General features: G+C 47.4%; 6 protein-coding genes and 1 non-coding gene across 7 annotated transcripts; 4 read left to right on the top strand and 3 right to left on the bottom strand.

The window, feature by feature from the left end:
* Positions 1–421: 421 nt before the first annotated feature.
* On the bottom strand, positions 422–2,811 carry V8C40DRAFT_216562 (fungal specific transcription factor domain-containing protein). The gene is made up of 5 exons (XM_083212171.1): positions 2,728–2,811; positions 2,466–2,637; positions 1,880–2,415; positions 1,670–1,807; positions 422–1,611 (listed from the first exon to the last, which is right to left on the bottom strand). Exons 1-5 carry the CDS (start codon positions 2,745–2,747, stop codon positions 582–584), a joined length of 1,896 nt encoding a protein of 631 aa, XP_083073759.1. The 5' UTR covers positions 2,748–2,811; the 3' UTR covers positions 422–581.
* Positions 2,812–3,626: 815 nt separating this feature from the next.
* On the bottom strand, positions 3,627–4,769 carry V8C40DRAFT_287215 (alpha/beta hydrolase). Its single transcript, XM_083222670.1, has one exon. It carries the CDS (start codon positions 4,743–4,745, stop codon positions 3,804–3,806), a length of 942 nt encoding a protein of 313 aa, XP_083073758.1. The 5' UTR covers positions 4,746–4,769; the 3' UTR covers positions 3,627–3,803.
* Positions 4,770–5,320: 551 nt separating this feature from the next.
* V8C40DRAFT_244363 (uncharacterized protein) lies at positions 5,321–6,136 on the top strand. The gene has a single exon (XM_083215630.1). The coding sequence runs from the start codon at positions 5,534–5,536 to the stop codon at positions 5,984–5,986; it is 453 nt and encodes a 150-aa protein (XP_083073757.1). The 5' UTR covers positions 5,321–5,533; the 3' UTR covers positions 5,987–6,136.
* Positions 6,137–8,110: 1,974 nt separating this feature from the next.
* On the top strand, positions 8,111–8,466 carry V8C40DRAFT_244357 (uncharacterized protein). The gene has a single exon (XM_083215629.1). It carries the CDS (start codon positions 8,123–8,125, stop codon positions 8,420–8,422), a length of 300 nt encoding a protein of 99 aa, XP_083073756.1. The 5' UTR covers positions 8,111–8,122; the 3' UTR covers positions 8,423–8,466.
* Positions 8,467–8,471: 5 nt separating this feature from the next.
* Positions 8,472–11,551, top strand: V8C40DRAFT_216508 (heterokaryon incompatibility protein-domain-containing protein). Its single transcript, XM_083212170.1, has one exon. The coding sequence runs from the start codon at positions 8,910–8,912 to the stop codon at positions 11,523–11,525; it is 2,616 nt and encodes an 871-aa protein (XP_083073755.1). The 5' UTR covers positions 8,472–8,909; the 3' UTR covers positions 11,526–11,551.
* A 192-nt stretch (positions 11,552–11,743) lies between these two features.
* On the bottom strand, positions 11,744–14,683 carry V8C40DRAFT_287211 (GH92 family glycosyl hydrolase; the record flags this gene model as incomplete). The annotated part of the gene is made up of 8 exons (XM_083222669.1): positions 14,530–14,683; positions 14,359–14,460; positions 14,246–14,286; positions 13,350–14,190; positions 13,003–13,278; positions 12,848–12,940; positions 12,454–12,785; positions 11,744–12,358 (listed from the first exon to the last, which is right to left on the bottom strand). Exons 1-8 carry the CDS (start codon positions 14,636–14,638, stop codon positions 11,744–11,746), a joined length of 2,409 nt encoding a protein of 802 aa, XP_083073754.1. The 5' UTR covers positions 14,639–14,683.
* Positions 14,684–17,265: 2,582 nt separating this feature from the next.
* V8C40DRAFT_t115 lies at positions 17,266–17,347 on the top strand. Its single transcript has one exon. It is a non-coding gene; the product is annotated as a tRNA-Thr (tRNA).
* Positions 17,348–24,310: the final 6,963 nt, after the last annotated feature.

Here is a 24,310-nt window from a genome sequence, read left to right as displayed (position 1 = left end):
TGAACTGCTTAGAGGAAGGTTGAACTTTAAAATCATTTCGGCCGAAAAGTCTTCGGCCGATAGACGCTCATGGCGACGAGTTGGCAGGAGAGGAATACTAAGTCCGAAATCGTTCGGCCGAACACTTAACTCCAGTAACTCCAACCTCATAGGTACGATTAGTCAAACAAAAGAAAGGTTCATTTTGTCAGCCGCGCTTCTGGGAGTGACAATCAGCTGCGTAGAGATGTATAAGGCGGACCAGGTGATTGAGAATTGTTAATCTATATCCGACAGATGAGACTTTTTCGAGAACCTCCTCTGTAGCGGACACTCCGTATTGGCTTATGATGGATTTCCGCACTGCCTGCACTCGAAGCACAAATATCCACCATTTGGTTTTTGGTAATAATGCCCATCACCGATGGATGACTTTAAAATAGTGTGAAACTTGAAAATGAATGAAGTAATGCAATGCTTTCCGTCATCCGAGCTAGCATCCAATGTACAGGAGGCAAGGAAAGCAACTGTTGGTACTGGACACCAAGTCTCCAGCGCCAAAGATTAAATAAAAATAATTGTGCTAATAGCCAATCATATGATCAGTCAAAATAAATATTCTCCCACAGATTGCCGAAATCTTGGTCATAGATGAGTGGATCAATGACATTCAACTGATCCAACCAATACGTTTGACTCAAGGTATCTAGAGTTGGCTGAGGGGGGGGAGTTGAAGAAGCAAGTCCCGAAATTATATTCGATTGAGAAAGGTTGGTTTGCGGACCTCCAAGTGGGTGAAAGTCCCGTTGGCCGAGGTCCTTTATTAGATTTTGTAGTCCATCCGCCGGGGTGTCAAACGAAGGCGTCCTCGCGTCAGATATGCTGTTGGATGGTTCGGGAGTACTTTTCAGCCTTTGATAGCAACGCTGAATTATATCCAAGCCTGAAGCTGCTATCACATTAGAAGTCTTCATAGTAATGAGACTCTCAATCGCTTGCTGGAGGCTATGGCTAATTCTTTGCCTGGTCTCATTGCTCTGAGGCGGAAATAGAATGGTGATAATGGAGACTAGAAATGAGGCATCGACAGTGTAAAAAGCAAAGCCAAACAGCTGATATTGATGCTGTTTAGCATGCGCAAAGAAAGATTGCTGGCAATCAAGTGTTTCAAGCGCGGCCTGTAAAGCGGCTCTTCGACTCTCTAGATTAGAAATAATATGAGGCCGGTGTAATGTCATCAGAAACAAATTTGTCATGACTTGCACTTCCTGGCGGAGCTGTGGAAGGTATAGAAAGTCTGCATCCCAGGTAGTGTCAGGGTTCTTGAGTCGCAGAAATGCAGGCAGCGCTTCCACCAACGACATTATTTCTTCGTGCAGCGTTCTGACAATCGAGTAATCCTTTAGACGAGGACGGTCCGCTCTGAGGGCTCGCATTTCGTGTGCTTTACACGCCATGGCGTATCGAAAAAGAGGCGCCGAAGCCGTTGAGATACTCTGGCTGTCTTCGGGGCGGACCGTCATTGGTACAGCCTTGGATGGATCGCCAGGTATGTTACAATCCATGGGGGGCTTTACATCGCAGTCGTCCATGTGAATCATCCGAGGGCGGCCCAGAATCATGGCCATGAAACTATTGGGGTCAGATCATGAATCTAAGCCAGGTAGGCAATAAAACTGTATGAACGTACCTATCCCACACAAAGAGGTTGATCCATATGCGCTTCTTATGTTGTTCGTACCAGAACATACTTAGCGTTTCCTCTACATTAGTTTCGCTTGATTGGTATATTTCCCTTTGGCGATGTAACCCAAGTTCCTGCGCTTGTCTGCGAGTTTTCTTTAGGAATTGTCACAAATGTATAAAAGTTCTTTCATTGAACTCAAAGGACCGTACGAACCTGATAGAATTGCCCACAGCATGCCAAGATTCAACACCTCGCCCACAGTTCTTCAACCACGATGACCTCAGAAAGTCCGCTTGGACTGTGGCGATGGCAAACCCCGGTCGTCCCAAAAAATGTAACAATTCGTCGCCCAGATCGCTATAGGTCCGTGAAGTAGCAAGTGCCCTTAACGATGGCTTAGGTAAAACATCCCAATCAGGCGGTAAAAATTGCAGTGACAATGCGATGACCTGGAACAGTAGGGAGGGGAAATATCGTAACTCCGTCGAAAGTTGTGTGGGTTTCAGATACTTGACGGGCTCTGTCCTTTCTTTAGGTGGCCAGCGTGAAAACAGATCATTAAAGTATAATCGCTCAAGGATAAAGTAATGCCAGTTCACCTCATCGAAAAAAAAGTCAACCAGTGCTTCAGTGACGCTTCTCGGGGGGAGCTTTGCGACAAAGCTTTCAGTATCTCGTTTAGATGGAACAAATTCGACGGCATTATTGTAAGCGACTGAGACGTCTTGAAACTCATCATTTCCGAGAATCTCACATAAATCAGTAAATACTTGACAAACGCTATTCGCAGTTTATATACCTCTTGTAAACCAACAAAAGAATTGTTCCCAGAAACCAACGAGTAGCCAAGATCGACAGAGTCCTGGGGGGGACTTTCGATGTCAATTTCTAAAGGTTGGTTTGAGCCTGTGCTGACTTCGGTTGTTGAACCTGTTGAAACTAGTGGCCGTTGTGCCCTGGCTGGTGTGGACCTAAATACATGTGTGAAAGTTAAGGTTTGTGAATATTGGCGATGACCACGTCGGGGGCTCAGAATAACTGAGCAGAGGGGGGTGACTTACGGTGGCGGAGTACTGAACATGCATTTTTCGGATATATTGCGCGCCAGGCAATTGTTACACGGCTTCTTCCGGTTACACTGAAAGAATATTAGACAAACTGAACATCTTTGAATGCCAAGGGGGATGGCATTTGGAACCCTTTGTTTTCGGCGATAACACTCTGAGCAGGAAGTCACTAATCGCTTCCGCTTCAATGAATGCTGATCGCCACTGACCGCCACTGATTGGACTCTTCATTCTTCTACAACGGAGGAAGAAGAATAAGAAACGATGGAAGACGGAATACTGAAGATGCTATTTGTCTTCTGCAAGGGAATTGACCAACTAAAGAATATAGAAAGAGATTGAAGGCGGAAAATGATGGGTGAGGAAATGACTTGCGGAAGGGATGGAGGGGTAATCTACGGGTGAAAAGGCCCGGAGTTAGCACAGGGCGAACTGTTTGTTCCATGACAGCTCTTGGTGAAAGAGTTGTGCCCACAAGAACATGAACATTGAAGCTATCATGATTTCCATCATACAACCGTCTATTGCAGCAACTGGTATTCAGTACATATCTAGGGGAAGAACGCGTTTTTCCTTGCGTCCGTTGGACACTGATCCAGGTTCCCCGCCTTCGCGGCATGTCTCAGAAGCGGCGTTCACTTCACCGAAGACCACTAAAATCGTCGGCGATGGATTTAGAAGTATCTGGGCAGTCTATTTTCTAGGACCTCTATAAACATTACAGGATTGAAGCTTCGGTGTGAGTTTGACTATTGTACTTGAGGCGACTCCAGCAAAGAAATAGGAGTTGCCGATTGTAATAACTCAGCTCACAAACGCCAATGGTGATTGAGTGAACCAAACATAAATTCCAATCGCTGCAAGTAGTGGATCACGCAAGACCCCGAGCAGATAGAGAGTCTGATGCTGCTTCAAATTTTGATATGTATTGTTATTCAATCAGTAGATATCTTAGGACGAATTCTTTTTGGTAATGAGAAAAATCAGCAGATGCCGCCAACTAATACACGCTCTTATCTGAAGATTTTGTCTGGTTTACGATCCCTAGGAGCACCACAATATTGCTGTACCTAATTTGCTTCGATGAGGTGCTTCTTAAGGAATGGGATGACTTGTTCCAGCGCGGGATCAACAGCCTCGGGTTTGTCGTAAAGCATGTAGTGCGAAATCCCAGGCAATACCACTATCTTCTTTTCCTTGGAACCTGCCCGGCCATAAATCTCTTGGGCATCACGGTATGCCCCGAAACCACCTGGTTTCTCGCCAGCCACGACCATTAGAGGCCGGGTCATGAGTACCTCTGCATGGTTGAAGGCATCCCACGCAAGAGCAGCACTATTGAACGAATATAAGCCACTAGTACAACCATTGGGTGCTTGGCCGCGGTCAGACTTGTAGTATTCAGTGGCTTCGCAGACGTCAATATCGGTAGTAATCTTCTTCGCTTCTTCGACTGTTGGCGGCAGTAAGTTGATAACGAGGCGTTCACCACCTTGAGCTTCAATAGTCCGTTGTTTAGTCATCTTTTCGAGAGCATCAGCTGGGTCGTAATTTCCAAACGCCTCGCGGGAGAGACGACCAAAGTTGACAGGCGTGATGCCAACGCAGCATTTCAACCGATAATCCGTCATGGCCGCGTTGATGGCATAGCCGCCTCCACCGCAGATGCCAAGAACTCCAATTCGATCAGCGTCGACATAATCAAGCGTCTGAATATAGTCGACGACGAAGCGGAAGTCGGAGACACGGAACTCTGGGTCCTCAATAAAGCGAGGCTCGCCGCCAGAGGCACCTTGGAAGGACGCGTCAAAAGCGACAACCACAAAGCCTGCTTCCGCCAATGCTTTCCCGTAGATGTTGCCCGAGGTTTGCTCCTTGCATGAACCAATGGGGTGAGCGCTCACGACCGCAGGATACTTTTTGTTGTTGTCAAAATTGGGCGGAAAATGGATATCGGCAGCAGTCTCCCAAGCAATGTTGGGAATACTGACAGTCTTGGTTGTTGGAGACATTGAAACTGGTTTTGACGATTGAACGATGGTCTCGAGCTATCTATTTTGAGAGTCGACATGGCATGCATGTTTTTTATACTCATATATCCTACATAATGATCCAACCATGACATAGCTAAGTCCGAAACTTTTTCGGAAGAGCCAAATGAATTCGGCCGCAAACACAGTGCTCCGAAGTTACGATTCCCGCGAAATCTCCTACAGTAAATGCATACAAGAGTTGAGTCTGGTTTCGGCCGAAGGCCACCAACCAACCCCGAAATCATGTCGTCATCGGGCAGTGAGAGCCGCAACAAGATATTCAACTGCTACGAAGAATGAATAAATCGTCGCGTAACTACAGATATCCCCAGATGCATAAATATATGGTGTGGAAGTAATAATTCTTATCAAGCATTTATTAAGCCATTTTCTATCAGCGGATAAGCACATCAATAGCAGCCCATAGTTGTGAAGTGACGAATGCCAATTGGACGTGTGGTCTAGTCATCTAAGGCCCTAGCCCGATTCGAATATCTTCCAAATCTATGCCAAGATCAACTCTCTTAGTAATGCATGACAAGAGACCGCTACATGTCTCGATGGCTCGTTAAGATAGAAAGAAAGGTAAAATCAGATGTCAAGTGGCATCCAACCCCACGTCGGTCAGCACTAAGATCCGATGATTCCAAAGGCAGAGATGCACTGGAACTGAGATAAATAGCATCGATGTTGCCTACTTTGTTAATCTATCTACTAAGGCCCAGCTGATACTTACTTTTTTATAACGACACTACACTTGGCTCACAATGGCGTCCCAGCAACAGCCTACTATATCGATCTCGACCTCGCCGCTCGAAGACCCGGAAAAGATACGCAAGGTGATGAACACACATATCGAAAAGGTGTTTGGAGAACCCGATGCTGCGACCCGCAGCAAGACAATGGAGCCGCTCTATCACGAAGATGTCACCTGGTTTCAACCTCGCGAATATTCCGGCGAACATTCCATCATTCGCGGCAGGGATAATGTGAATGCGACTATCCAAAAGGAACGGAATAAACTCCCCGGGTTTTACATGACGCATGACGACGAAGGGTATATTGCTGTCACGCAAAACCTAGGTATTGTGCACTGGAAGTTGGGGCCGCCCGAGCAGCCCGACATGATCAAGGCTTGCCATTATCTCCTTTTTGAGGATGGAAAAATCAAGGCATTTTGGACTGCGCATCTGAAAATGCCTGAGGGGCCGCCGTCTTAGTTCATGGGAAACATTCTGATTGTCTATTTCTTGGCCACACGATCGCCAGACACCTGTGGAGGACTTCAGCGTATCCATTGCAAAGTATTACCCGTTGTGTCATCACGGGGTAGCATGGAACAGCCGTGGATTAAGCACCCGTAGATCTGATCAAGAATAGTCAACAATTTTTAACAAATTGACTTCATCTATGAGAATATGTGTTTGCTTTATAAAACTAGTACCTGTGTAAATGCTGACAAGTATTGAAGCAGAGCGACTTCCTAGGAAGTCGGACATTGACAATTGACAAGGCTGCGTCGGCATTTGAAACAAAATGGCGACATAGTCACTCACAGCCTTTATTAATGCATCAATTACCACATATCTAGTTATAGCAAATATTAAGTGTTTCTATATTGAAGAAAATAAAAGATTTCAACGCTGTTGATAAGCGTTCGTGCAAAATTCAACACAGTGTAAAGATAATACTATCACTTTACGGTATTCCTTCCACGTAACATGCGATCAACAACGAATTGCATAGTCAAAGTTGTAAGCTAGGTCTTATAAGCCCGTTTCACGAACAAATATTCTTTCATTCTTGGATTCTATTCTTCTCTCATAAATTGGGCGCTCTTGTGTGAGAAACATTTGATCAATGGCTCATGTTCTCGTCCATTTGGTCTACCCTGCAATTAGCAAAAATTGCCATCTGTCTATCGAATATGAGCCTGGAATACGGAGATGAGATGGGTCAAAGTAAATATACTATTTCTAATTGTACTCAAAGCGTGAACTGGGTGTATGAAGGGCAAAACAATTCATGGCAAGCCTTTTTTATATTGTAAGTACAGAGTAATGCCTCGCTGCTTGGGCATCAGAATCCTGCATATGCCTCCATGCAAGAACATGGCTATCGTGGCGCCCTTGACTTGAGCGACCTAAAAATGGCATCTCGCCATAATTAGCCTCTTGAGAATATCTGCATAGCCCGGGTTAGCATGGATCTTGCTGGTGCTTCGCCTTAGGATCACTATACATGTAAAGCCTGGTACAAGCCCATGTGCTTCGTACGAAATATGCCCTGTCTTCAATATATTGTGTGGGCTTACACTTGCGCTCCGCCTCCGGTCTTGTGAACACCATCGCAAAAGTCGTGGTCCGGCTTTACGGAGCAATACATGTCAGTGCGTCCTTGGGATGAGTGGAGAGAAGCGGGCATCCAGCTGTTAGTATAAGTAAGTAAGATGGGTCGTCATTGTGTAGCTCAAGCAAAAAAAGGTGGCTTAGTATTTGAGTTCTATTTTCGTGAAGGATTTCTAGATCATCAATAGAACGATCCATGCATATTCTATCCCAAGTATGGAGTATGGATCAAGTAGCTGCATGCAAAGACAAAGAATCAAGGATGGATTTACTGGGCTCGGGCTTTTTTTTGGGTCACAAACGTGCTGCGGATCTTGCCGTATCCCTTCTGCATGCACCTACTCCGTAGTTTCGTCTCTGTGCCTAGGTATCGTGAGCTGAGCTGAGACGAGCGGAGCGGAGCTTGAGGCAGCGCCCGCGGTAACGAGGCTGAGAGAGAAAGACAGAGAAGCACTCAAGCGGTGAGGACTGGATCGCAACATGGACAGGAGCTGAATATCTTAGTGCCGTGAGCATGCCATGTGTGGAATGGGGTTGATCAAGGGATGGCCCGACCAGGAGGATCAGAGTCCGACTCACAGACGGTGAGCACAACTGTCGGAATCTCACGACAGCCGACTCTAGGGCCACTTTCATGGCCGATTCCCTGTTTCAAACATGTGCTAGCCGCCTGAGAAATGCTAGTAGCTCGCTATTGCATGGCTGTCTGGTCGCGTGCCGTCAGGGTCGGTAGCCGGCGCCAATCACAGAGATCAAGATACGACACGATGGACCGCTAGACGGCGTTTGCTGGGTGAAAAGCCGAAGCCCGGACTAGCTTCTGCCTTTCACAGAATCTTGCATTGGAGCTGTGCATTGATGCATGAGGCCATGAGGGGGGATCCATCGCGGCGTAAATCATCTGCAATCTCAGCGGCTTGCCTCCTTTTCTCCACCCAATCTGGCCAGGGAAATGCGGCTTGCCAGGGTTACTTTTGGTCAGCTCTTTTTTGAAGGGTCTGCGCCTCAATGGCTATGGGATCAATATGTGATTTCGCTGGGCGGCTCAGCAAGATTGCGGTTATTAATAGAGTAAATGAGGCAAACTCCACCTGCAAGAGAGGGGGGTTGTGGGGTTTTTTATTTCTCTTTTTTTTTTCTTTGCTGCGATTGTTAGTGGCACAGTGGCACAGTGTCGATGAGAAGCTACCTACATTGTGTACAAGCATGTGTGTGTGCATTGATGGTTTAGGTTTGTTTGTTTGGCTCAGAGTTTCTCAAAATATTATGAGGCGGTACTACCTCCCTAGCATAGGACGATACATGTAGCATATATATAGGCCACATGCATCTATCTACATACATTTCACGCTCCTCTTGGTACTTCATCAACCAGCCCCTCATAATTAACTCTTCTCATCACATGGGCAGCCCGTCCTTCAGCTGCTCTAAAGCTTCCTGGTTCGCGAAACGGGAGCGTAAACTCTGTATTACCGCCTCATTAAAAACCTGGAACCCACCACTTTAGACGGTCTGAAACCCCTCGCTAGATTTACGGACCCTTTTCTTCCCCTGCCGGCCTGCTTGAAGCCATTCAACTCATTCGCTCCTTTCAAGTCATTCAAATCTCCAGCCGCCTGGGGTCAGGCGGTTTGGCGCCAGGCCGTCAAACAACGCAGCAGATAAACATAAAACACACATGCGTCCCTCTCCCCCTTTTGACGCAGCGTGAACATCACGACGATACTGATAGCAGCCGTCAAATCTCACAACATCAAGCACTCCATACGAGAACGCGGAGCCCCGGAAATGCATCATGGCTGACTACCTGGACCCCGGAGCATCTGCCGGCGCTGCTGACCAGCCCTCGCCGGGGCGTCGCCGGTCAAAGAACCCCCTGCGAAACATGATCCAGCACCTAACCGTCGACTCATCACCCGGAGCCAGCGAGTCCGGGTCACGGCGCTCATCGCTCATTCGCCGTTTGAGCGGGCAAAAGAGCCGCAGTCCGTCGGCTCATTCTGACGCGGCATCGGGTTCGCGACCCAACTCACGGCCTCCGTCGTCGCTGGGTGTAAATCGAGACCCGGCTCTTTGTGAATCATGTGCACGTCTGGCGGCAGAGATTGAAGAAACCATGGACGAAGTCGACGCCACTTTCGCCAGGCCGGCAGATGGCGCAGGAGCTGCAGGAGATTTCGAGACAAGAGAGCATTTTGTATCTCGGCTTCGGTACCTGGAGGAGAACCGCTGGGCCGCGACTTGTCCCATGTGTAAGCTCTTTTGGGAAATTCATGTGCCCAGTCAGGATCCTGGAGAGTATAACCTGGTAGCACTATCGACACGCGACACGAATTACTTCATTGACTCGGCCAAGATGCACAATCAGGACCATCCGGCCAAGGGCCGAGCCAAGGGCCTCAGCCCAGCGTTTTTCTCCGTCATCTCCAAGACGAAGGGCAGCGGCCAGGATCCCGATGTGGACCCCGAATGGTTCCGAGAATCGGGCATGCTGCTCCGGACACGGCCCGAGATGCTGGTAGACATGGCTAGGGGGAGGCCGGGCGTCGAGAGAAAGCTGACAGTCCCTGATGGAACGGCATCTCCGCTGCCATCACCATCATTCCGCCTACCTGACGATGCCTCTTGGACGCAGAGAGGGATCTGGGGACGGGAGATTGACAGAAGCGCAGACATGAACATTGTGCGAGAGTGGCTTCATTTTTGCGACACCCATCACGAGGGACGATGTTCACAAAAGCCGGTGAGGAAGGAAATTCAGGGCTTCCGACTCATAGACTGTGCCCAGTCACGCGCACAGGTGGTTGAAAGATCACTGCGTGATGACTATGTGGCGCTGAGCTATGTCTGGGGCGATGCAAATGTTGATGGCAGCTGGCCACAAGTTGTACGAGATGCAGCTTCTGTGGTGACTGAGCTTGGCTTTCGATATCTGTGGGTGGATCGCTTCTGTACGAGCGATGATAGGCCACAGGAGAAAAGGGAGCATATTCAGCGGATGGATGAGATATACGGAGGAGCCGCCTTTACCATCATTGCCGCCGCTGGCGAGAATGCCATGCACGGCCTTCCTGGCGTTGGATCAACGTCAAGACCTGCTCAGCCGAAATACAAATTCACCACTTCCAACATCACCCTTGTTTCCAGCCTCCAGGACCCTCGCCTTCAGATTGAGCGCTCGACGTGGTACACTAGAGGATGGACTTATCAGGAAGGACTTCTCTCTCGACGACGCCTCGTCTTCACAGAACAGCAGATGTACTGGGAGTGCGACGGCATGACCTGCCCCGAGGCGCTGGACTTGCCGTTTGAATTCTACCATGACGCCGAAGAGAAGCGCATGTACGATTTCGTGCGTCCGGGCTTGTTCAACGGGGTGTCATATATGGACGGTAGCTGGGAACAGTGGAAGAAGCTGCCACAAAAGATGGGCGAGGCGAGCACGCTGAGTGTGTTCCGAGAAGTCGATCAACATATTGTGAAATATACAAAGAGAAACCTGAGTCGGGACGAAGATTCTCTGGATGCGAGCCTAGGAGTGTGGCGAGATCTAGAGAGCACCCTTGGAAGGGGGAAACTGAGCAATTTGGTGGGAATCCCCATATGGGCACCTCTGGCCTCTGAACCCACAGAAGAAAACAATGGAATGCCGAGAACGAGACATCTTTTCGCCTTATCGACGTGCTTCTGGCACCACAAAGTTGGCACACAGGCCAGGAGGAGGAATCATTTGCCGAGCTGGTCGTGGGCAGGATGGTCCGGTCCCGTGGAGCTCTTCTCGTCTGTCACACTCGCTTCGAATGATCCCGAGATGAAGCTGAAGGGCAAAAAGATACTTACCCATCATTATGTTGCCGCCGCGCGGCTGACGAGAAATGAACCATCATCTGTCAAGTGGACATACTCGCCTGAGATGGCAGTATTAGCGCCTGATGGCTCCGTGATATACGACTTTGGAGGACAGCTGAGCTCTGCTGCCGGCCCTCCGCGATTCCGACCTGGAAAATATGCCCTCCATGTCAAGGATCCGTTGGTACTGGATAAGGTCAAAGCGAAGCCGCACTCTGATGGCTGGCAATTCAGCGGTCTCAGTGTCGACGTTCGAATGAGCCGCGGAAGTGGCACAGAAACCGCTTGTCTTGGAGGCGAAGAGTGCATAGGAAGCCTCAAAAGCTACCTGATGCGACATGGACAAGGAGAGCAAATGAGTGTATTGTGGTTTGTTGAAGAGACTATGGTGATGCTGTTGGTAGTGGAAAAGACTGGGAGAGGGACATGGGAACGCGTGGGGAGGGTGAGGATGGCCTTTGCTGAAGATGCAAAGGATGTGATGAGAGCTTCTGGTGGGCTCCAAGGGTTGGTGGGAAGACTACCTATGAGAAGCTTAGGGCAGAATATTGTAATTGAGTAGGAGGTTGTGAAGATGCTTCATGTTAAAATTATTATACCAATGATACTCGACTCTAGCTTAGAATTTTAATATCGATAGGAAAGACGCTCATCATGTTTGATGAACGACTTGGAGAAAAAAAGATCATACTCAATAGCGCTTGTGCACAATATTGTGAAATTTCTTCTTTCATTCTACCAACGTAGTTATGGAAACTAAAATTTGCTCATCTTCTAAGTCTAGATGTCTAGATCCAAGCTGGGTGGCAGACTGGCAGAGCCTGTTCCCCAGCTGCTCTCATTCTTGCCCAGCGTCAGCTCCAGCACGCCTCCATTGGCAAAGAAGTCATGTGTGATCCAGTTCTTTGTATACGGCTTGCCGTTGAGCTTAGCACTCTGGATGTAAATATTCTCGTAACCTCCATCAAAGTTGATGTTCTTCACTGTCGCCGTCTTGCCCGTCAGTCCATTCTTGATGCTGATCTCGGGGAAGAAGGGTGGCAGGATGAGATAGACATTCTGTCCTCCCATTGGCCACAAGCCCATCATGGTCAGAGTGCTAAAAGCACCCATGGCACCGGAATCGTCGTTACCGGGGATACCATTTACACCGGAGTTGAACTGCGAGGGGATGTAGTGGTGGGCAAAGTACGAAGACAAGCCCGGGCGACCAGCATAGTGGAACAGGAAGACGAGAAGGAAGGCCTGTTCGTCACCAAAGTAGAGTAGGTTGGGAGTGTTGTGGAGGAACTGGAGACGCTTGACGAAAGTGTCTGGGCCACCAAGAGTGGTGATGAGGTCGGCCATGTCGTGGGGGGCGAAGAAAGTGTAGAGCCAGCTGCTGCCCTCATAGGTCTATGATAGATATATTTGGTAAGTATGAAGAAAGAAGACAAGATTTTTAAGTCGCTGTATGCATCATCACGGAAGATATATAGAAGAAGTCTTACCTCGTGGCCAGTAGGTACCAGATAACAATCGTCAAATCGGAACATGGGAGTGCACATCATAGCATCCTGATAGCCAAACGTGCCGTTCAGATATCTAGGCTGTAGGAAGCCGTAAAAGCCACTGTCGACATAGCCGGTAGAACCGTCGGGGTTGGTGATATAGATGTACGAGTTTTGGTTCGGGTTCCACATGTTCTTCCAGTTCTTGGACCGCTTGAGATACTTCTCGGCATCGGCCTTCTTGTTCAGAGACTCGGCCATCTCGGCGATGCAAAAGTCGTTGTAGGCATATTCGACTGTTCGGGAGATGGATCGCGAGAATGTACCAACACCTAGTTCCTTGTAAGTACTCCTTCATACGAACATGGATACTACAATATTTCGAGAATCTTACCGTTGGGATCAAAGTCGTCGGTGGGAATATAGCCAAGCGTCTTCCAGCTGGTCAATCCACCACGTCCCTCGATACCCCAGTTTACCGGCTCATCTAGCAAAATGTCAGCATCATACTTGTAGATATAATGGAAAGGCGACAGCTGTGAAACATACCTTCAGCATCCGAGATTAAGGCTTCATATCCAGTCTGCCAATCAACACCTTTGTGAAGGCCCTTCAAGTATGCGTCCACAAGCACAATATCAGCATTGCTACCACCTTGTGTCCAGCCCTTGCAGAACGTCATGCGGCAATCCGGAAGCTTTCCTTCGTGGCGGTAAATGTCAATGAGCGCGCGAACCATCTGTGTTTGGCTATATGGGTCGACAATGGTAAGCAGCGGATGAATACTGCGGAATGAATCCCAGATGCAGTAGAACGAGTCATAGTCTATGACAGTCAGTGTCAAATAATTTTATGAAACATCCGTTGAAAGAGATAATCTTGAACATAAAACTTACAAGGCTCACTGCTCTTCCACAGAGGGTTCTCTCCCGTATAGTCCTGAGGTGAGATCATGGAGCGATACAGTCCCGAATAGAAGGTGGTCAGAATGTCTGTGCTCACTCCCGTGGTGTCAACCTGCACAACTCCCAGCTTCTGTCGCCATGCATCCTCAGCAGTTGCCTGAGTTCCCTGGAAGTCAAACCTGGGGATCTCAGACTGCGCATTGCTGCATGCCTGGTTCACACTGATAAACGACAAACCAACTCTGGCTATGATCTGGTTATTGCTGGGCTTGTTGAACTGGACGAATGCGCCACCAGGTACGGGAGGGCCGGTAACAGTGGCAGTTTCGGTGTTGAGTTGCTTGAAGTTGGTACCGGCTCGGTTGTTCTGGAAGACTCCGGTGTTCTTGATGCTGGCTCCTTGGAAATCGGTACAGAAGTACAGAGTGTACGTGCCAACTCCGAAGGACGGATTGAATGTGCCTGAACCAGTAATTCTTCCGCTGTGAGGATCGACAGAAACGCTTCCCTTACTCCGAGAGTCGGAGAGATCCGTCAAGTCGGCCAGGATTACCGGCTCATATGGGATCGCGTTGTCCCCAGTTGCGTCGCCACCTTTCATAGGCACAGGCTGATCGGGAAAGGTGAAGCGGTACAATGCCGTCTTGTTCGATACAGTCATCTCCGCCTTAATAGAGGTATTGAGAGTAACCGAAAAGTATCCAGGATGCGCCTCAATGGAGCTGTTAATCGGCAGAGACTGGCGGTCTGATTTGGTGAAGTAGCAGTTGTCAAGGTTTCCACCAGAGCAGCCGCTCTGAGGGAACAATGGAAAGTTTCCAAGAGAAGCTCCCTTGGGAGTGTTAGTGTCTGATACTGCCTCATTCTCCATTGGGGAAATCGCTTACACCACCCGTTCCGCTGTCATGCATGTGAGAGAAGCCAGTGACTAGAGGGTCATGATCAGTTACAATATTCCAGAGATGCTAGAAATTGCAATTTTGGAGGATGATGAGCTGACTTGGACCACCATCTGAGGCATAACCACCAGCGTTGTCATTCACAGAATCAGCAACCGCCTTGGCAAGACCAAATGGAAGAGTTGCGCCAGCAAAGACGTGTCCTATGTGCATTGTTAATTCTGCTTCTCTTTTTGCCCATGAATGTCACTCAGCCGTGCATAGATATTTACCTCCATTGCTTGTTCCAATCAGAGGATCTACATAGTCAAAGACATCGTAGGTCGCGTGAGCGATTGACCCGTAGGCGAGTGCCGTAACCAAAGCTCGAGGGAGGCCCATTGTGAAGAACTTGTCCCTTTGCCGAGGAACAAGCTGAGCTGCTATGAAGACTCAAGAAAGAGCTGCTCTCTCCAGACAAGTTGGTGATTCTTGTGTTACATCCTCTTCTGTATTTATACTCCAGGTCATGAGGCTATAAGCCCGTCGGTTATCACGCGGAACATATCACGTTCAAGCAGTTAACCGCTGAAAGGGAAGTTTGACGATTGTAAATTTCACTCCGAACATCTCTCCCCGGACTAAACTCCACAAAACTGCCGGAACATGACTTTCATAATGGAGTTTCGACGCGGGGAATCCCTGACATCGCCCTCGATGGGCGTTTAATCAATTCAGAACTTCAAGCACAAAGTACCAATAGCCACAAGACGGGAAAGGCGGCCGCTATAGAATCCACCCCCAGGTTAGTCTTGTACAGATTTGGTATGTCGAACGGCGCTCGTCCAATCAACACATCTCGCCCTCGGCTCATGATTCCTGAAGCTCAGATCCTCCAGATCTCCCATTCAGGATGGTAAATTGCCCGTCGGGCATATTTGTGTTCATTACAAAGACTGTTTTGCCAAATTGAGCCTATCACCATTCACCTATTCCGCGCACTAGCTGTGTCTATATCGGCAAAATCGGCTCCGCAATAGCCCCAGACATAGTGTGTAGCTTCACAAACAATGGCTTTCATACGAGGAAGAATTCCCGGGCAATTCACGCTAAACATGCTGATGTCGCAGCGTAAATGGAGAAGCCGTCGGTCATGGTTGGAGGAAATATTACCAATCCCCGCCATTCCAACACCGGCCTCTTCCACTATGCCGGCATTTTACAATTCTCTGGGCAAAGCTGCTGGGCAAAGCAAAAAGCAGTTGTTGTTATGAGAGAGCCGTCGGAAGCATTTTCCTGAGATGGGCTTCTATTGAGTTGCCCACAGAATAGTACCAACTATTCGCATTTAATTTCGGGCATAAAATCGGGAATGGAAAGAGGAAGCAATTACCGAGCTTTGTAAGTTGTCGTTGATCTCGACTTGCCTCGAGATCTAAAATGATGCCACAATACGCCCTGGGACGTCGTCTCATGCCGAACCTCCGCCGTAACTATCCGTAGGGAAAAAGGAAGGTAGGTGATTCATATCAGTTTTCATTATGGGGTTTCGAGCTTCCCGACTTGAACTGGCGTTATAATGCGCATGCAATCAATGAGTGTGACTATCTCCCACGGAATATCTCCCATACACGGTTTTATAAATAATAGTAGGTCTACTCACTTCAACCAACAGAAACTATTTCCACTCTTACTGCGATGTTCTGATTGCTATGAAGAACCGATATATGAGGATCTCTAGAACCAGACTATATATCGTCATGCATTTGGCAGATCCTCAAAGTCGAGTGATGCCTTTCTTAGGTAGGTAAGGCGTCAGAATTGCTGTTTAGCATACACGAGACAGGAAGATGGACAACGTATATGTGTTTCATGTAGCATCGGTCGCCATCTGAGGCAAGCCATTGACTGTATTCCGGTTTCCGAATGATAGTATTTATGCTTATCGTACAACCCCACCAACTTCGTGTTCAAAGGGGCACACGAGAGCTTGATCTGACTTATTGATGGCCAATGACATTGTTAGGGAACGTACCGAATAAATGTGCAGCATCTCACACACTGCAAGCAGAGATCACATTAATCTTGATTGAAGCAATCTCCCGTACCTGATGCACTAGAACAGGGGAATTGCCGATTCCCCCTTACCTACGAACAGTTCTCATCTTCATCTTCTAATACTCCGTACCCTAACCTGTTTTAGTATTTTTACCGGCATTTGCGTCATCACTTGACCATATGGAATACATATAGCCGATTAGCATTACCACGAGACTGGATTCCATTATAGATGCCGAGGTTTCCAGCCCACAAAACGAAGTCAACTTACCCTGACTTCTCGGGATTTGCTTAGCCCGCAAATGCCGATAACTTGAGTCGCAACTTAACGAAACCTTCGATGGCACAGGTCGGTGTTCTGCATGCTCAAGTGTGATGGAAAGCGCAGATTGATTCAATTCTTTCATATATTTGGCCTTTATTGCGCCAATTTCTGAAGCGTATGAGTGTGCCCAAAATCTTGTAGCAAAATACTTCGGTGTGCAGCGTACTCGGAGACAAGATTTACTATAGCCGATCTATATTTTGGTCGGGCCGGGAGCCTGCAAATGGATAGCGGCAATTCGCGGTTGGTTGTCGGCGATAGCATCCATCTCGACCCAGAACATTGTAATGTACCGCATTACCCTACACAAGAGGTAATATATTTTATCTAAGAGACTCTAGACATATAATCAATAATATGAATAGAGTTTACTTTACTTACACCAAGGTCAAGATCAGCTATTGCGGAACGCTCCTCTTTTATAGCAGTAATAGCACAAACAATTCTACCAATGACTAAAGGGGCGTATCACCTCGATAGCGGCTTTTTGAAGACCACCATTGCGTCAAAATCCTCTAAAGCCATTCATCTTGTATGGATGATCTCGCCGCGAAAATCGATAAATCTGAATCAAATAGTTTTGGGTTTGCATATTTCAAGGGCTCATATACTGTAAAACGCAACGATCAGCTATAAATAGCTCGACGCCCGCTTGGCTAAGCGGTATAGCGTGTCACTAGTAAATACTTGACATGACAAGGTGATCAGTTCGACTCTGATAGTGGGCATCTATTTTTGCCGTTTACTTTTGCTCCTCCTTTTGTACGAAACTATACACGCATCTGCGCAGTATTCTTGGCATGATTATTTCTTCTTGATGTCTCTTTCACAAGCTAGAAGCAATGCTAAGAATTTTCCTCCTTCATGCCTGACCAAGCTCTATGCATGGAGCACCAACTGGTCCAGCCGTCTTCTGTCTGCGCTGCTGCATGACATGCATCTGTCGGACATTATTGCATGGAAAGGCATATCAACACGGGCCATCGGTCCACATGCAACTCATTCAAAAAGCACAAAAGTCACAAGCAAATTATATGTGTGTTAGGGCAAAATCTTCAAATTCCTATTCTGCTATATCCCACATGATGGAGGTCCGTTTGCCCAAATGCCTTGCCCTTCCCATGGCGTCTTCTTAAGCACATCCGAGCCCTCAAGCTGTCATTCCGAGAGAGTATAGATCCAGCGAAGGAAAGAGAACACGGTGATTTAGTGCTACATGTCCCCATGTGTTAGTTTTCCGGTCGAAAAGTTTCTTAATGCCTAAAGCAGGCGGCAGAATCTGGACTTACGCCGCAGGTGGAGCATTGGCAACTGTCGCAGTTGTCCTTGCATCCGCAGGAGTTGCACTGGCTATTGAAAGAAAGTTGTCAGTGACATTTCTAACAAGTGCCTTGCTTGGTGATGAGAAAGAAGGTATCATAGATCGGGTAGTGGAACGCTGAAGGTAAAGCGAGGAGGAAATTGAGCAAGTGTTGGAAGAATGGTCCTCAGAAGACTCACCAGGGAGACATCTTGAAGGTGTTGATTTGAGGGACTGAAAGTCTTTGAAGGTAGCCAAAGGTTGTTCTTGTTGCTTGAGTGTGGTTGATGCGATTGATGGATGAGACAAGATCAAAAAGCAGGCGACACTCGATCCTTTTATATCCAAACGGATGCTCTATGAAAAGAGCGTCAATTGTCATATAGTATCCACTTGTGAATCCCCATGCACCATATCATGCACTGAACAGCTTTGTTAACGAAGCCCCCATGCGGTGACATCTTGGCGCCTGCAAGCCGGAGTAGATCCTTGGAAAACGGCCAACAATCACCATGAATTCTCGACTGACATTCGTCAATACCCCTCTTCAACTTGTCCAGCTGAAATACCGTTAATAATGTTTCATAGTCATGCGTCAGCTTCATTGGTTGGGGGTGGAATGGAGGTTACCCGAGGCCAGAATGAGAAGTCATCACCGGGCGTTGAACACATGTCCCACGAAAAGTAACTGCAGGGGTACTCCCACGCTATACTATAAAGCATATACTGTAACAATTGGTGTGGATGGGTGTCGATGATGGAGCAATATGTATGGCTGTCTAGTCAGGGATGTGATGCTGGCGCCAGTTATCGTGGCTGCAAGCAAGTAATGAATACTTGCTCCCATGTCGTGTTGAAAATTACATCTCTTTGGCTCTTGCTTTCAATAAACTTGGTTTCAAATATTAACATAGGATATCACCTTAAGGATCTTGTGTATTACATGGACATGGATATCATACGCAGGTACAGTAACTGACGGAGAGAACCAAAAACAAAAGCCTGAAGAAAATCTGTGCGTTTGAAATGGTGCCCGACTATAGCTTCCTTGCTGCAAATTGTGGAGAAACTTGTCACTTGGGGGCAAGAAATGGTGAGGGAAATATGCGGCTGAGGAAAGCTTTGGCCTTATGGTAGTCACTGTACTATCACGAGGACGAACGCCCTCCCGAGAAGGAAGAAGATAACACTGTGTTACCAACGTACCTATGAAGAATCTGCTGATGATGGATGCAGCATCTCCCTATCAATACGTGAACATGTATGCAGAATCGTCATGCGTTATGGTAGCTACATGTAGTAAAAGGCACATATTGATCCAGGCGTTGGGATCACAGGTATACCTCTGCTCTCTGTTGTCGTAAAAGCACGCATGAAGCTGTGACATGTGGCGAAAAAAGTCGAATACCTAGTCTTGGCTAGGCAGAATACTGCATTTTAAGCGGCCATGGCGGGAAAAAAATGAAAATGTGACAGAACAAGGCGCGGAGATGATGGGTTGCCTCTCCCCCACGCGCTGGCCGGTGATTATCGGATGTCAGCAGCCACAAGCGACAAGAAAGGATCGCAGGGAGACTAAGATACTGGAAAAGGGGCCTGCTTCCGGGATGGTTCCCGGCTGAAGAGTCATGCGGCCACGGAGTGCTACATGGTTGTACAAATCGCCTCACCCGACATGACCCGGGTCTCGGATGCTGGGGGAATCAGGACCGAGAGATTCAAACAGAAGCTCCTTCACTCTGAGGTTAGACGTAGACAGGATTGAACAGCTGTCGGCAAAGTGTTGGACAGATTTGTGCCTGCGAATAGAAGTAGGCCAGCGCAGGAGCACAAGATGCCGTGTCTCAAGACCTGATTTGGCGCCACAGGGGAGACCATCAGCCCTCCATCGTGATAGGCTTGTTGCTGAGAGGACCGCATAAAGAATTTTAATCGCATGATGCAGAAATGACGGAGTGAAGGCAGTGCAATACGCTCGGTGCTCATGATGTCCATGCTGTCCGCGCTGTCTGGTTTACATTTTGCGTGCTCATGTTGAAGGAAAATGACAGTTCAGCGTCCAAGTTCGCATAGAAATATGACCAGAACATGTGATACTCTTCTTCATCAGTCCTTACTGGCTCATCGTGCTGCAGAAGGAGAAAACTTCAGAAAATATCTGTGAAGAAAGCGGATCTTGTGGAGTAGGTTGCTGAGGCCAGGAATGATGAAGAATTTTTCTCGCATCTCAAGGGAATGCGTTCATCATTATATACTTGACGCTCGCTCATATATCTGCGTGATTTCCCCAGTTTCCATAATCAACAGCCAGTCTTCTCCGCTTCTGTTCCACCATCAAGTGCTATTACTCGTGGAAATGAGCCGGGGTTTGGTGATGCGACTGCGAAGTAAGAGGCTTATACCAATCAGCTCCTTGGATGGTGGTGAACCTTGATGGAAAATACAACCACCTTATCTACCACATTCTCTATAATACATACTCAACTTTACAAAAAGGCCTCATATAAATGGTGGAATTTTGAGGGAGCTGAGGGGTGTCTATCAAGGTGCATGGCCATCAAGGTGCACGGGGTCAGATTTTAGGGGATCCTGGGGATGCGAATGGTACTCTCCTAGAATTTGAAATTATAGTTGTCTCATATCTTCCATCTGCATCTTCCATCTGCATCTTCAATCTAATTCATCTCGACCAAAGTACATGTAATTAGATGCAATGGCTAAATTGCCAAATGCATTCCCAAGGACATTTAAGCTTATGGATTACCCCGCGTATCTTTGAAGAGATTATCAGTCCGATCAAGCAACTTATCCCTTCATAACTGAGTATTTCATACAGTTTTGAAACTTACGGCAACCTTTTTCATGGAATGATAAATTCATATGTGCTACTCTCTGGGCGTCGTCCATGGACCAGACGAGCTCTTCGGGTAGTCTTTGACAAAGCTCTTCCACTGTCTTCTCCAAGACCTCTATGGGCTTCTCAGCACCCGTGAATTTTCACGTTGTTCCCTGCTACTGGGCCAGAATAAATCAAATTGCAGCTTAAACTCTTCATAGTTGTCTCCGACAGTTAGTCTTTCAGCATGTTAGTCAATGCATATATAGCAAGATGACTAGTATCGTGTACTTCATGTTCTTGTTTCATATGAAAGCTGGTGCTAGCAAGCAGAAGACTGCCAAAGGGCATTAAAACCTGACCGCTTGTCTATGGAAGTTCTTCATTGTTGGTGATTGAAGTGGCCTTACACTTGGCCGTCCGGGGTTCGAGTTTCTCTATACTATATCTAATTTCAACTTCAACAGGAAACCAAAACTATTTATGCATGACTCAGGTTCTTCTCTATCCAACATTCATCATGAAAGCTTCACACCTGTTATCAGTGTATGTAATATTGGCCAAACATATTACGAACCTTACGAAGAAAATTGATCAACGATGAGCACACCAGTTCTGAGTCTCCAGTAGATCAACAGAGTCTTCTTTAGCGGGGCGAGCAAGCTTCATGGTAATCTTTCTATTCAACTTGTAGACGTTTACTAATGGGATTAGCACAACTATTGGTAAAAGGCAGATAATCTAATATGGTGCGTGTTACGGCACTGTGTAAATCCAGGTGAACTGCCCAGAGGACCATAGGGCTCTATCTCAGGCAACATCAGCTACGAGCACCCTATGCACCCATTATACCGAGGAGAGTGAATGTTTCATGTGTGTTTCAGAGAGAAAAGATTGTGGATTGAAGACAAGAAGATTCTAGATGGCCAAAGCGAGACTCTCTCTAATAAGACCCAGATATAGTCGTGTTATCTAGAACCGAGTAATACAGCTCTTCTTCGAACATAGTTTCCAGTTCATTGAACCAAGGTACTGTTTAAACGAAACAATTCGTGTCCATACTCTTGTACATGTAATCCATAAGTGACCGGTATGTAGACAGAATATTTATTAGTAAAGGGTAGACTTGACAGAGGGGAATCTAAAAATACAGGAATAGATAGATGGATGGATAAGGGAAGGAATACCTCCGATCAGTCATCATGTGCAGTCTATTGAGCAAGTACCGTTAGATATGAAAACACCGATAGAGAACCAGGCGGAAAGAAGGGCGTAGTAGGCCGTTAAGACGGTAATGAGATGAATCCAAACTGGATGAAACTATTCACTAAGTCATGAACAACGTGGAACGATTACGAGACCACCTCAATAAGGCGTAAATAAAACATGGAGAAGAAATTGTAACATTAGAAAGCACGCGTCGGACTCTTTGGAAGCAGGCAAATAAACAGACAGGCAATGCCACCTTACCAGCCAGGCCGCCTCACCACTCGGTGTCGTCTTACCTGGCCCATTGCAGCTACATGCATTTAACCACCACTAATCAGCTAGATAGTGATGGCTTCGGTGCCCATTTCCGAGGCCGGGGGTGAGAAGCGGTGCAGCGAGGCGGACTGGTGCTGTTGTCCAGCTCCAAGCATCAGAACGTGCCTTAGAATGTGATAACACGCGTGAATTGAAGAAAGCCTCGCGAAGGAATTGTCACAAGGACGGTGCATAGGCACCCATCTTTAACTAGACAAGCGATAACCAGTTCATCTTCCGTCTAGCCTATGTCCAATTGCACCGGGATTGCGCGTCCAGTGCATCACTTACTCCTCTATCTGAGATGCAATATTCTTCCTCGTCGGACGTGGGATATCTCAACTGGCAACGCTAATTATGAATGGAAAATGCGCAATGTTCCAAGTCATAAACTCAGTTCTCTTGTAATAACACGCCGATACCAATAGTCTGCATGGTTTGCTCTCAAGAACGTTGCATCATCTCAGTTGAGGCTTGCCAAAGCCTGATGGCCGAAGCAACGCAACCTCCTCGCTAGATGAGACTCGAGCCGACGTCACTAGACATCTTGAGCACCTGAGAAAAGGGTTTGACCGTTTCTTAGATGGCAAAGCCATTGAATTGCTTCTTTCTGGTGAATGTTAGCTAAGGTTACTGGTTGGTGTTCTAAACAACAACTGTTGTCTGGATCATAATTTCACCTACCCTTGAATTGCGGGCATTGGAAGCTCAATGAATGGCACCACTACGACTTACGCCTAATATCTCACATGACATCTCGCTATTAATGGCATCGTAGATGATATGGCCCATGAAGACAGCGATACAAGCTCTACGTGCAGTGTCGTCAGAAACATCTGTCGCATCACCCAGCCCTCTCCGCCTTGGCACCTGTACATGGGCCGATATTTGACGAACTCGCGGAACGAAAACCCTTCGCTCTCCTTCATCCCCTCTTCGACCAGGGGAATCAAAACGAGCCTGATGTCATGCCGAGCCATGTAATTCTGGGCATCCACGACGCGATCGGATCAACGTGCTGCCGTCTGAGGGAGATCGTGTTTGAAGTGATGCCACTTCAAACTTGTTCGATGGGGTCCGCAATTTGGATCTCGCCAGCGACGAGGCCAGGGTACCCTAACTTGCTCTTGGAATCACTTATCCTGGAATAGCGGTTTAAGCTCTTGACGGCGGATACGGCGTGATGGGGCATGTGGAGCTTATCCCATGTATACGTGATATGGAATTTGGGGAATATTGAACTTGTTTACATACAAACGAGGATGTGTGCGCATCTGGTGCGATATACGGATAAGGGCATCTTGAATTGTATGCTCACTCCCCCTACATCCCCAATCTTCATCGGAAAATTACTAAATGATGGTGACCACCTACCAATGAGAAGATGTTCCAGAAACTAGGACGAATCTATGCGGCCAATGATGCTGATTTCCCAGAAAAAAACACTATAATATTGTGAGACATCGTTAGGACTGGCTGTGGATGAAGCTGATGTCCGTGAGTAGAGCGGGCACCAGCAAGACCAATGGAGATACGATGCCAGCCAAGGACCCAGAAGGACGAGGTCATACGGATAAGACTCGACTCACTTTGTTGTTGGACTTTATCAAGCGACATCGTCTCGTCCAAAGACGTCACCATCGTCATCATCATACGTGGTATCAAAGACAAGGATATATGCAGCCGTGATGCATGCTGGCTGTAAAAGACCAAGTCCTATGGAGAATATGCATGTATTGATCGGTGGACCGGACAGGTGACCGCAGGTGGATAGCCGGGGACTCATCTGCCTGTGGAGAGATTGGTGGACGTTTGAGTGTTTGTGAGTTTGGTTGGCTGAAAGAGCTCGGTTTGTTGAAGCTAATGTTGCGATCGCGGCCTAAGCGCAGGCGCCGAGGCTTCGATACCCTGTTTTCAGATGTCGAGTTTTTATATCCCGGATGGTGCTCAAGCATCGCTTAGCAAGTGGTGGCAATTTGGGCTCTTGTTTCATTTTTGTTTCATTTTTTTTTATCTATCTTGTGTTGCTTT

This window comes from Trichoderma camerunense, assembly GCF_050948025.1.
Source record: "Trichoderma camerunense strain CBS 138272 chromosome Unknown V8C40scaffold_8, whole genome shotgun sequence".
Lineage (NCBI taxonomy): Eukaryota > Fungi > Ascomycota > Sordariomycetes > Hypocreales > Hypocreaceae > Trichoderma > Trichoderma camerunense.
Note: the sequence above shows the minus strand (reverse complement) of the source record. Positions and strands in the feature narration are given on the sequence as shown.